At 47.3% G+C, this 12763-nt stretch overlaps 1 protein-coding gene across 5 annotated transcripts in view; it reads left to right on the top strand.

Annotated features, from left to right (window-relative positions):
- Window positions 1-12763, top strand: part of CORO1C (coronin 1C) — a 68018-nt gene that overhangs the window by 49978 nt on the left and 5277 nt on the right. For all 5 annotated transcript variants that reach the window (XM_031692659.2, XM_072952838.1, XM_072952837.1 and 2 more), the window contains exons 4-7: window positions 6130-6259; window positions 8819-9000; window positions 10156-10275; window positions 11164-11268. In XM_031692659.2, the coding sequence (XP_031548519.1) occupies window positions 6130-6259; window positions 8819-9000; window positions 10156-10275; window positions 11164-11268 (537 nt within the window). The remainder of the gene's footprint in view (window positions 1-6129; window positions 6260-8818; window positions 9001-10155; window positions 10276-11163; window positions 11269-12763) is intronic.

Genomic DNA, 12763 nt, shown 5'->3' with positions numbered 1-12763 from the left:
TATTCTCTGCTCCTAGGTTTTCCAGGTTTTTGGTACTGTGAGTTCTTTTCTCTAACAATATCTTCTCATAGAGAGTTTAAGACATTGTAGCCGTTGAGTATTTCACTTGGGAAAATTGTAATTGTAGCTCCAAGAAAATAACAGTGCTTTGAATGGTGCAAAGAACAGCCAAGGTGAGTTTAGAGAATGATGTGGATTAAACACTGTCCCTTCTCTGCAGGGTAGTAACCAAACACAAATGCAAAAAAAAAAAAAAAAAAAAAAGGCCAATTCAGACAAGTGGGGTTACATAATTGGTTCTTCCAGAGTCTGGGAGAGGGAAAGATCTTGCAGGCAGAGCGTTCTTATTTGTCTTCACCTAGATGTTCTGACTGGTCCCAAATGGTTAAGTTTAAATAGACACTTTCCCCTCTCCCAAATCAGTGTTACACTCCTGTGGAAATCAACAAGATCAGACCCCCTTTACCCACTTCTGCTTCTATTGTGAATTTTCCTAGTGCGGTTTTTGCCTTGGAATAAACAGGGAGGTGGTGTAGTTGGAGATGAGAGTGCATTCCTCGGGGCTCCTGTCACCAGTCATTCCGCAGGACTTCCAGTTATTTCCTTTCTGTACAGTTTGCCTCTGGGCCATTTGCCAGCAGTCATTGTAACCTGGGCACATTGGAACCCGGCTCCCAGGTCCTGACTTCTCAAGACCAGTGTTGTTCTCGGCATCATGGTGCATTTAGGGCTGCCCCGACTCTGCCTCCTACCCTTTGGGGTGGTTGGATCAGTGGCTTCTGGAAGGGGTTGTGCTGCTCTGCAGCTGCTGTAGAATCTCCACTTCTTCCTGTCCCTTCAGAGCATCACCTCCTTCTTTCTCTAGTTGGAATTGGTTTCCTTAGCATTTAAAAAATATGGCCTTTGGGAGGAATAGCCCTTTTTATAGCTGTAACTCTAGTGCCTGGCCCAGTAGCAAGTTCATGATGGGTGATTAAAATAGGGAAGCAGTGTCTGGAACACTTTGGGTTTGCTTTAAATTTGCGCTGCGTTTGGGAAATAAAACCATCAAACAAATGCAGTTAAAAATTACTCTTTGAGAGAAACGCACGTTTCTTAATTTCCTCCACGTTTTTATTAGAACAGTTCTCTTGAGCTGTTCTTTTTCCATACTCAGAATTTCACATGGGGAGAGGATGCCAGTCATGTAGTAGTTCTTGAACTTGTGACTAAAATGGTTTTTTTCCAGAACCATGTTGGGTTTTCACTCGTATTGATTCCCTTTTTCATCTGGAAGCTCTTGGGACTGATTGTGTTTTTTTTTCCTTTCTCTCAATACAAAAGAAAACATTACCACAGTAATGTGTTGTCCACGTAGAACATGTCAGGAATACACGGTATTATTCAAAAAAGAAAAGGAAAGGAAACAGCCACAGCCGCGGGGAGAGCGGGAGGTCCCCGCTGGGCCGGGCACCCAGGCAGGCGCCGCAGAGCGTGCTGGCCGCCTTCTCTTCTCTCCTCTCACCGCGTGTGTTTTTGAAAAAGCTGATTGGTGTTAGAGGACTTGCCGCAGCCATGGAACAGAAGAAAGCTAACCGACCAGCCTAGAGATCGGGGCCGACCTCCCCCGCACTGACTGGCCCGGGCACTAGCCAGAGCCTTCACGTGTGTCGTGTCCTGGACGTGAATATAGGGCTGAATTAACGGAAGACAAATTAATTTCATTCCACAAAATCCTGATGTTCAGACTTAAAAATCTGTGTTGGGGTCACAGTGGGGCACAGTTACAGCAATAAAAATAATCATGAACATAGAGTAGATCTGTTTTTTTCTTTTTTTTTTGCCAACCACTGTCTGAAGCGTGTACCTGCTGGTTGCGTTTCATCAGCAGCAGCAACCCAGCGAGGCAGGAGTCCGTCTCGTTTTACCTCTCAGGAAACACGGGCCCAGGAGTGAGTGACAGTGCTGTCAGAGGTCTCCGTGTTTGCCATATTTCATGTTCGGGTAGCGCTTCGCCATGCAGAATGTTTCAGCTCGTTTGGCCTTTCCAGTCACCCCCGAGGAAGCAGAGCGCTGCTGTCCCCAGTATCAGGGAAACTGAGGCTCCCAGAAGTCAAGTCCCTCCTTAAGGCTGACGTGGCCAGTCAGTGTCCTAGCCCTGGCAGGAGCCCGTGTCTCCTGACATCCAGGCCAGCATCCAATCTGCCACCCCAGGCTGCGTACCAGGTTATGCACGAGAAAACTGAGCGGGTCCCGAATGAGACTCCTGCCCTTTGTTGTCCCTGCCCTGCAGGAGGCAAGCCCTCTTCAGTCCAGACTGGTAGGTGGCCGGAGCAGCGGAGAGCCCTGCGGAGATGTGTCCGCACGGCGTGGGAAAGACTGACAGACGTGTCGGCTCTCTGCACAGCCCGCCAGCCGCTTCCCAGCAGAGGCGTGAGCGCTGCTGTCTTCTCATTTCCTTGCACGGACATTTCCCATCACTGTCTCCTCCTGCTGGAAATCCATGTTATCTTTGTCACCCGGGGGCCTTTTCCCTGTCAGCCCCTCAGCCAGCCTCTTTGGAGCATCTGCTCTTTAGAAAATGGCTCTCTGCACCTGTGCTTTTTATTTGGAAACTCGATACTTGAATTCCTTCCTTCTCCGCTTCCTTCCTTCCCCACTTCCACCTGTCACCTCACTCCTCTTCACCCTTAGAGGGCATCTCCTCGGGAGGTCTTCCTGGACCCACCAAACTTGGGTAGCAAGAAGGTAACCTTGTGACACTTAATTTTCACTCGGCACTCAGCTTATACAAGCATTGCGTTGGTGACGTAGCCTGTGTGGCATCCTGGTGAAGAGGACAGGTAGTGACCATTGCTGACACTTACCAGAGCCTCCCTCATGTCAGGCATTACTCTAAGTGCTCCCTATTCTTGTTCCCATGTTGGTCTCAAAACAAGCCGCGGGAGGGCAGGGTCATTATTGTTCCCATTTGATAGACTAGGGAAGTCAAAGCTTGGATAGCTTAAGTGACTGCCCCCGAAGTCAGTACCGCTGATACAGGCAGAATCAGGAGTTGAAGTCTGCTCTAGGGCCAGAGCCGCGTTCTTCACTGCACTGTACTGTCTCTGCGTTTTGGGGGCACTGACTGTGCAACGCACTGTTCTGGGACCTTCTCAACTCGCTTAACCCTCACAGCAGCTCTGGGAAGTACAGTACTGCTGCTTCCCTGTGCGGTGATGTGAGCTGTTTGCCTCGGTCCATTACAGCGAGGGGCCCGGGCGGGATTTGAACCAGGATCCGTTTGGCTCCAGAGCTCCTGCTCCAGGCATCTGCTTGTCTTTGCTGTCTCACAGCTGACCCTGCTTTCTGTAGACCGTCGCCGCTCCAGAGCGGGGCCTGTGCTGTCGCTCTTCCCCGTCGCCCGGCACCGGCCTGCGGTACAGTGGCCCCGCAAGGGAAGTGCTGCGCGACTGAGTGAGCAGGGCGGCGATGTGGGTGAGGGCCTGGTGAAGTGCGCAAGCCTCGTTGAGGGAGCCATTGAATCTGCTGAAAGTGAGAGAAAGAAGGGACAGAGTTTCCTTATTTTAAAAATTACACAATAAACGTTTTGCCCCATCGTTAAGATCTCGCCATCCAAGGAAAAGGTGGAGGGAGCAGCTAGAGGAAGGAAAAGTTGAAGTCCTGTCGTGAGCTCTGCTTTGCCCTTGGATCTAAGACCAAAGCCTCCATCATTTCACGCCTCATTGGGGATTTAGAACATAGAAAGCGCACTGTTTAATTGTGGTCCGTCAGGCACTGAAGGTTTTAGGATCCCGGTAGGAGGCCCGGCAGCCTGTGGTCACAGTGCCACCTGGAGCTGGCAGCTGGTATTACCACTGTTTTGGTTCTAAGCGTGGGTCAGAATTCATCTTGCAAAACGCATTTCCTGTTGAGTCACCAAAATCCCATGTCATAATTGTTTCTCTGCTGACTTCTCTGCTTTGAGCAAATCAGCAGTTGTTGTCTGTTACTTCAGTTCAAATTTCAGCCCTGCTTTACATTCAGAGAGCCAGGTTCAATTTCGAGCTGTTTTACTGATCATAAACCCTTGAATAAAAACAGTGCATAGCAGGATGGAGCAAACACGATAATGAAGGGTGACAGGTGCCCAGAGTCCCAGAAGAGGGGCCCGGGTCAGAGTCTGCTCTGTTGGGTGGAGGCTGTGGTCTGGGTGGGGGGTAGGGAGCGGCCAGGTGGGCTCCCTCCTGCCTTCCGTGCTTGTTTGCATCTGCCTTGTTTAAAATGTGCTGAGTGATGAAATTCAGGGGGAATTAGGTGATGTCCTAACCTAAGACCCTTGAAAGACAGGGTTATAATTGACCACTTAATTCATGACTGTTCCCCATTTTAGAATGGCAGACTTTTTGTTTCATTTTTTGCAGGACAAGAGAACTGAGCTGAACCTTAACCACCCCGCTGATCCAGATCCCTGCCTGCCACTAAGTGATCGAAACAGGCAGTTGTTTGTCTCCTCCTTAAAAGTCCCCAACAAAGGAAAATTCCATCTCTCACTTGTTCCAGTGTTGAGCATGACTTTTTCACTGGCCAGCTGTAAATTTGTTATGAACTAGTCTCATAAAATCTTTTTTGGTAGAAAATGTGCTTGTTTAATCTTCATATAGAATGAGATAATTGTTTTAAATTTTAGCCCTTTCACAGACTTAAATATTACTTAATTTCTGGTTTTAAAGCCTTGCTGAGATAAAATGCACATACACTTGACTCATTAAAGTGTACAGTTCGTGATCTTGAGTGTTTTCACTACCTCAAAAAAGAACCCCATATTCTTCAGCTGTCATTCCCCTCCCCACCACCAAGCACTAAGAACCATCAATCTACTGTGTCTGTATTTTCCTTTCTGGACATCTCATACATACGGAATCCTACACTCTGTGGACTTTCATCGCTGGTTTCTTTTCCTTAACCTTACATCTTCAGGCTCCATCCATCCTGTCCATGTGTCAGTACTTCACTCCTTTCTGTGGTCAGATGCTCCTTTGTGTATCACATTTTGTTTATCCGTTTATTGGTTGCCGGACATTTGGGTGGTTCCCACCTTTCGGCTATTATGAATATTGCTGCTATAAAATTTGCGCACAAGTTTTTGTGTGGACATATGTTTTTGGTTCTCTTGGGTAGACGCCTACGAGTGGAATTGCTGGGTCATATGGTGACTCTGTGTTTGGTCATTTGAGGAACTTCCAAACTGATTCCCACGGTGGCTGCACCATTTTACATTCCCAGCAGCAGTGCGTGAGGGCTCTGAATTCTTTACATGTCTTTGATTCCAAACTTTTAGTGGGTGTGAAGTGCTGTTTTATTGTGGTTTTGATTTGCATTTCCCTGATGACGAATAATGTTGAGCATCGTTTTATGTGCGTTTTTACCATTTACATATCTTCCTTGAAGGAATATCTGTTTAGATTCCTTGCCCATTTAAAAAACTGGGTTCTTTTCCTTTTATTGTTGAGTTGTAAGTGTTCTTTACATATTCTAGATAAAAGTTCCTTATCACACAGATGACTTCCATGTTATTTTCTCTCATTTGTGGGTTGTTGATTGTCACTTCCTTGATAGTGTCCTTTGAAACATGAAAAATTTTAATTTTGATGAGGTCCAATTAGTTTTTCTCTTTCGTAAGTTTTCTATAGTACTTGTTACAAAACTATTAGGTATCTTTTCATTTCCCAAATGTAAAATTACAGAAAATATGTTTGAAAAACTGCACCATACCCCAAGAACCTTTAGTGGGCGAACAGGCTTTGCTGCAGGCTTCATCCCAACGCTTCTCTTCACAGGTGCTTCGATTGTTTTGCATCTTCCTTTCAATTTTTTGCATGCTTCTAACTGGAGAGTTTTGAGCTTAACAGGGAATTTAAAGTGAAATCTCCACTAATATTAAATAAAAGCAGAGAGGTAACATTTTGTAGCCCTTATGGATATTCTGAACTTTGATATCCTGTTATGTTTGAAAAACAACTGTATGCGTTTCACCACATCTGCCTTTTACCCAAGGCATCGTGTGTTCCATCTGTGCAGAGCAAAGGCTCCAAACTGGGTGGCCACGGTGACTGTGGTGACGAAAGCCCATCTCTTTCATCTGGATCGTCTTTCTTCCTTTCCCAACAGGTGTGGCAGATCCCAGAGAATGGACTCACCCTTTCCCTGACCGAGCCCGTGGTCATTTTAGAAGGCCACTCAAAGAGAGTTGGCATCGTGGCCTGGCACCCGACGGCCCGCAACGTGCTTCTCAGCGCAGGTAGGAGCCGAGCAGGCCCATCCTTTCCCCTCGCCCTCACCTTCCCAGCCCTCTGTGGAGGGAGTAGCCACCGCGCTGTGACTGTGCACTCACTGCTTTGAAGCAGATCATTAGGGATCCGTGGTGGGCGCTGAGATTGGGAACCCCCAGCCCGTGTGAGCGTAGCGGCCACTCGGGTGGTTCCGTGGAAGCTGTGGACGTCCTGCTTAGGAAAATGCACAGACACTTGCTTGCCGGAAAGGTCAGCAGGCTCGTGGTTCCCGCCAGGGCCTCCACGGACCACAGCTGGTCTTGTCCCTGAGGTAGACGGAGCCCGAGTGGGAGCCAGGAGCCTGGGTTCCAGCTCTGGTGTTGCTGCCAGCTCTGGGGTGATCCTGTGAATCAAATATCCGTTTGAAAAATACTTTCATGTGTCTCCTTATACACATAGTCCATTTATATTACAGAGACTATATATAAACAAAAGCAAGAAAGTAAGAATCACTTATAATTCCACCACCCGGAGGGAGCGTCATCATTACCGTTTCATTGCTTCTTTCCAGGAGGTATTTCTGTGCTCAGAAATGATTTTACACACAAAGATGGGTTTAGACACTTTACCCATGACCTGCTTTCTGCACTTAATGGCACACTGTGGTCCTTTTCATGTGCTATTAAATGTCCTATGATCTTTTTAATGACTCCATTAATAGTCCATTGTTTGGGTACCTCCGTTTATTTAATTAGTCCCCTCTTTTGGGACACTGAGGTTGTTTCTGACTTTTCACTGTTAAACAGCACTGCAGTGAATGCTTGTGACCTAACCTTAGTGTTGCTACTGGTTTCCCACTCGTGGTTTCCAAGTGTCATCTTACCGAAATCTTTTTCTTTGTCTAAAATTTGAGAATTTATCTTCTCTTATAGAATAAGCAATACAGAGAACAGGAGGGAGCTTTGTGGGGTGATGAAAATGTTCTAGATCTTGAATGTGATGGTTGCTCACATGAATATACACGTTTGTCAAAACTTAACGAGTATATACTTTAAATGGGAGCATTGTATTCTGTGCAAACTATACCGTAATAAAATTGGCTTATAAAAAAAGCAGTGCTAGTGTTAATGGTAAAATTTTACAGATCGTTCTCCTCACCAGTAAAAAGGAAGGGAGCAGTTCAGTTTTTAACTGGGAATGAAAGGTATTTATGATACAGGGCATTAAGCTGAAAATCTAATGCCCGGTACCTATTGAAACCAAGGGCTACTTTTCTGGAAAAAAAAAAAAGTAGGATTCTTTTTTTTAAATCACAGTTGACTATAACTAGGAACCCTTCCCGTGTTCTACTCAGACCCTCAGTCTGCTGAGACGAGAGAACAGTTCCAAGGGTGGAATTCCGTGATGGGGACGCCCTGCTGGCGTGGCGCCTCCTTGAGGTCAGACTTGGCCGTCAGCCACGGACCGAGCCCCAGTCTCCCTTTTACAAGCAAAGGGGAATGCCTGATTGCAGCGCCGTGCATTTTTTTTTAAGACTGTATGATCCATGCACAGTGGCTGAAAGTTACCTGCTTGCCTGTGATGAACGAGGCAGAGGAAGGGCCGCATCTCCATCCCAGAGCTCAGCCCCAGCTCTTCATACTGTTGTGCAGTTCTCTCACCCATTTCCTCCCTCTGCCCCTTAGGTCACTTGGGTGTCCTGGCTGTTAATGGCTAATTTTCCTAAGTGCTTGCACAACTAGCTTATGGATAGGAATCCCCCTTCAGGAGGGTCCAGCCCTTATTTTGCTTCATCCTTGATCTCCTGTTCCAGAAGCAGCAAATGGTGCCTGTTTTGAAAGGGGCCGGCGGCACTTGGGGCCAACTCAGGAAGGGAGGGTGGAGTTGGCGAGCTGAGGGGCTGTGGCTGGGTCGACCTTGTGGCCTCTTCGGGGATCAGTTTCTGAGTTCACGTGCCTTCTTGATTACAGTTTGGGCTTCTCAAATCAGGCCAGTCTTGGCCTATTTTTCTCCCCCTTTAAAGATAAGATCTGCTGTGAGCAGGTGGCTAGGCCAGCCCTTGGGTTCCCTTCACTTACTGTAATTTACATGCGTTCATCCATGACCGTGTCTTACAGCATCAGTGATCGGAATAACCTATCCACCCTTTTTCTTGAGCATCTGAAACAGTTATTTAAACCCTTTATTTTTAGATCCTCTGGGGAAGAAATGAGCTGTATTAATTTTGATGCTTGTTTTACTAGAAAAGGAAACTTATAATCACTCAGGGTCCACCATCCCAGTTAGGTCTTAAAAAAAAAAGGATTCGATTTTCTTGTAGTTCTCTGTTTTTTGTGTCGCTGGTGTTTTTGTTTGTTTCATGTGAACCCAAACTTAAGCTGTGTTTTTCCTTGAACATCTTTCTTTTATACAAATTTTTTTTTTCTTGGTCACTGCAGTTTTTAACTCCCAGTAAGTAGGACTTTGTTCAGTTCACATCTTCGTTTCAATACACGTGTATTTAGCCTCACTGCACTTTTGGTTTTCACAAACGTACTGCTGTTCAGGTGTTTCTCATCTCCCAGGGGTGTGGTTTTGCTTGCTTTCAGGTTGTGACAATGCCATCATCATCTGGAACGTGGGGACGGGGGAAGCCCTTATAAACCTGGACGACATGCACTCGGACATGATCTACAACGTGAGCTGGAACCGGAACGGCAGCCTGATTTGCACAGCTTCCAAGGACAAGAAAGTCAGAGTGATTGATCCCCGGAAACAAGAGATCGTCGCTGTACGTATTCTCCGGACGAAAGCCCCGGTGTTGGGCGCGCTTCAGTGAGCGAGAACGCCTGCTTTTCAGGGCAGGTGGGGAGGCTGCACTCCTGGTCGGCGGACCCTTGCTGTGTGCCAGCGCCAGACCGAGAATCAGAAAAGGCTCGTCCAGCCCCCCTTCTCTGCAGAGTTGCACCTTTCCCAGCTTTCCCCTGCGCCTTCCCTCTCTTCCTGGTGACCCTTTTTCACAAAGAAACAAAGTTTCTGTCAGCATGCTAGAGTCCTCAAGAACTTGGGGGCCTAGAGCAGCTCCCCACACGGTCTGCCGCCAGCTGGCTGAGGGCTAAAGGCTGGCAGGTTGATTCCCTGCCCTGTTCCCCAGTCGGTCGTTAAAGGGCCTCACAGGACACAGCCTGGTCTCTGGGTAGTGCTGCGTGCTAGCTCTGCCCCCTGAGCTAGGCCTCAGGAGAATGACAAAAGGTGAACATTTGGCACCTGAGTCTGGTTGAAATGGCCTGTGTTGGATCCAGAGATGCCTCACTTCCGCCCACTCTGTGCCCCTGTGATTGTCCTTCTCTGAGACACGACTCTTTGCCCGTGTTACTTCTCAAGAGTCGGGCTACAGTCGTGGCTAGTGCTTACCGAGCGCTGGGGACTTGTCTGGCCTCATGCAGCATGCTTTCTCCTCTAGAAACTTCCAAGGGCGGGGCTAGTGCAGTCCCACTGAACAGACGAGGTTAAGGAAGGGGTGTGCCAGGCTACGCTTTGTATCCTGTGAAGTGACAAGAAGCTGCGGGGTGGGTCCACCCTTCAGGTTATTATCCTCTCGAGAAACGGACATTTGGCAGAGCCTTTTTGTGTGTTTTATTTTGCGGTGCATGGACTTGGGTTGGCAGCAGGGTGTGGGGAAGGACCGAGGCTTTTCAGTCTAATCCTGGCGCTCTTGCTTGGCAACCCGCCGAGGGAACTTGGCCAGAGGGCTTCGCGTCACTGTGTTTTGTCCTCCTTCAGGAAGGGGAGGTGGTTAATACGGACACACGCACGTGAGCACACCCCTTTGATGTGAATTGCATGTGGGGTGTGGTTGGGTTCACTGTCTGAGCCCCCACCCTCCCACCCATTTTTCCTTCTTCAGTCTGCATGTGTGTGAGGTGCCCGTCTGCTCTCTCCCCAGGAGAAGGAGAGAGCGCATGAAGGAGCACGTCCCATGAGAGCCATCTTTCTGGCCGACGGCAACGTCTTCACCACTGGTTTCAGCCGCATGAGCGAGCGGCAGCTGGCCCTCTGGAATCCGGTACGGCCCTCCCCAGCCCGTCCCCAGCCTCGCCCCCGCCGTGCAAGCCTGCAGGCCTGCGCACTCCCGCTGCTGAGCCGGGCTTTGGGTTGGTCAGTGGATCCTAGGATTCTTCCTGTCGGTTGCTGACCTCCCGCTTGTCTTAAATTGGATGTGAAATTCTCATCCTCACTGGAGACTAACTGCTAACTGTATCTTAAAAATGCATTCTTGAGACTCCCAAAGAGTCTGTGTTGACTGTGTTTTTTAGAAAGAATGCATGAAGAATCCAGTGTTTTATACTTGGGAAATAAAGTTCTAAACTTAGTTAAAATATTTTGTAAGAACATGATCTGATGTCTAAGTCAAAAAAGTCCTGCTTGGGAAAGTGTTCCTAACAGCACAAGTGGGAAAAACGTGCTGAGCTGCAGGTACGCCATGACCCCAGTCTGTGCGTCTGTGTGTTGGAAGGAAATAGGCCGAAGTGGTCATTGTTTCTGCCACCCACTGGGCTGTGGGATTATGGGGTATGGGAGGATTTTTCTGTTTTTTTTCCTTGTACCTTTTAACTTTGTAAAGACCATAAGTTTATTTTTTAATAATAAAAAAAAGTACTTCAAAAAAAGCAAGTAGTCACAGAGGAAAAGGGCTTCTCGTCTTTGTTGTGGATGCACGCTGATGTGTGCGGTAATCATGTCAGACCAACACGGTTTCCAAGGGAGTTGGATTCCATTTAGTGCTCCTATTGGCAATTACATGTATGGGCATTATACGTGCATTGTCTAAACTTTCATTATTTCAGGGAAGTAGCTAACTTAATTAGGAAAGAAAGAATGTATGCTCTTAAAAAGTTTATCTTTTAAAAATGTGTGTGTGTTTGTATATGTATATATTTTTTTTCCTTTTCAGAAAAATATGGAGGAACCAATTGCTCTTCATGAAATGGACACTAGCAATGGGGTGTTGCTGCCTTTCTATGACCCCGACACCAGTATCATTTACTTATGTGGGAAGGTAAGCAGTAATTTTGCTGTTTGATATTAAATGTAATCCTGTAAGAAGAGTTTATCCTTCAGAGACTTAGTCAGTGGGCAGTTGTGTAGAGAACAGTGCTTCGTGGGTCCGAGCTCTTGAGGGCCTCAGAGACCCCCCAGAGGTTCTCCTTCCTGGAGCCCACTGCTCAGGCCCAGGCCTTGAGGTCATGTGGTCAGACCCAAGTGTAGAAGGTGACAGTTAATATAGGAAGGCCCCGCACTGAGCTCCGAAAACCCTCCTCCTGCCTGATGACCTCTGCCTGGCCGCAGGGGTGGTAGCTTTATTATGTGCTATTCCTTCATTTTAGGAGGTGGTGACTCCAGTATTCCTGATTCTTTTGTAGGCTCAATCTTCCTTAGAATGTTTGTGGTTGAAATAAATGCATGAGTAACACTGGAGCTGTCGTGCGTATGTGTTCCCTTCCCCAAACCTGTTAGTCCCTTGCTGGGTGAAGCGGCGGCTGCTTCACTTCTGTTCAAGCTGCTGGAGCGAACTGCAGGCCTGCCTGACATTTTTATCGGTCAGCTTCTGAGAAACTGAGATCTTATCTGTTTCCTTGAACATTATTTCACTTGAGATGTTAACAGCTGCCACAGACTGCATCCTTACCCAGATGTTAGGCACTGGGTGGAAGGTTATTGTGAGCATGTAGATACAAATAGTGTGTGATTAGCTTCTCTTCGCTGGATTAGATGGTTACATCACTGAACACATGGAAGTGATGAGAAAGGAGAGGGCTGTTCGGGCAGAGGCCCGCCTCGCTGCTTGTCACTTCTTCTTACACGCGTACCTCTCCCCTCTGCCGGGCAGGACTCCCTTCGTTGTTTAGGGTCCTGAAACTGTGTGGTGGTTATTTATTCTCAAGAGGGACTAGTGTATGCTGCAGGTCTTCAAAAAAAACTCTGACCATTCTAAGCAAAATTATCACAGAACTGGACACATTGCAGTGGGATGGCGTTACTGTCTGGAGTTAAAGGGTACTTGCTGAAACTAATGTTTCCTAATTAGAAAGATCTTACTTCTTATCATCTGATAGTCCGGGTGAGTGTCCTCAGGTCTGTGAACACTGCTGTGCGCCAGTGAAGGGATGCTGAAATCAGCGATTGCCCTCTAGGTCCTCCTGGGCTTTTGTTTTGTTGGTTGGTTGGTTAAAGCTGAGTTGTGGAGCAGTTGTTGGGCAGGGGTGCTAATCTTTCTGCCCTGACTCTGACTCGGTTGTTGAGACCCAGTGTAGTAAAATCAGGGCCTTCAGGAAGAGGCATACGGTGCTGTTTTTAAAAGGTGTGAGAAAGAAAAATACCATATGATATCGCTCATATGTGGTATCTAAAAAGACTAAAAAGAAAAGCGACATTATGAACTCATCTACAGAACAGAACCAGACTTGCAGACTTAGTAAACAATCATGGTTACTGGGGAAAGGGGGAGGGAGGGGATAAATTCAGGACTTTGAGATTTACATGTGTTAGCCATT

The sequence above is a fragment of the Vicugna pacos genome, chromosome 32 (genome assembly GCF_048564905.1).
Source record: "Vicugna pacos chromosome 32, VicPac4, whole genome shotgun sequence".
NCBI classification, from domain to species: domain Eukaryota; kingdom Metazoa; phylum Chordata; class Mammalia; order Artiodactyla; family Camelidae; genus Vicugna; species Vicugna pacos.
The sequence above is the reverse complement of the archived record's forward strand: the minus strand, read 5'-3'. Positions and strand labels throughout refer to the sequence as shown.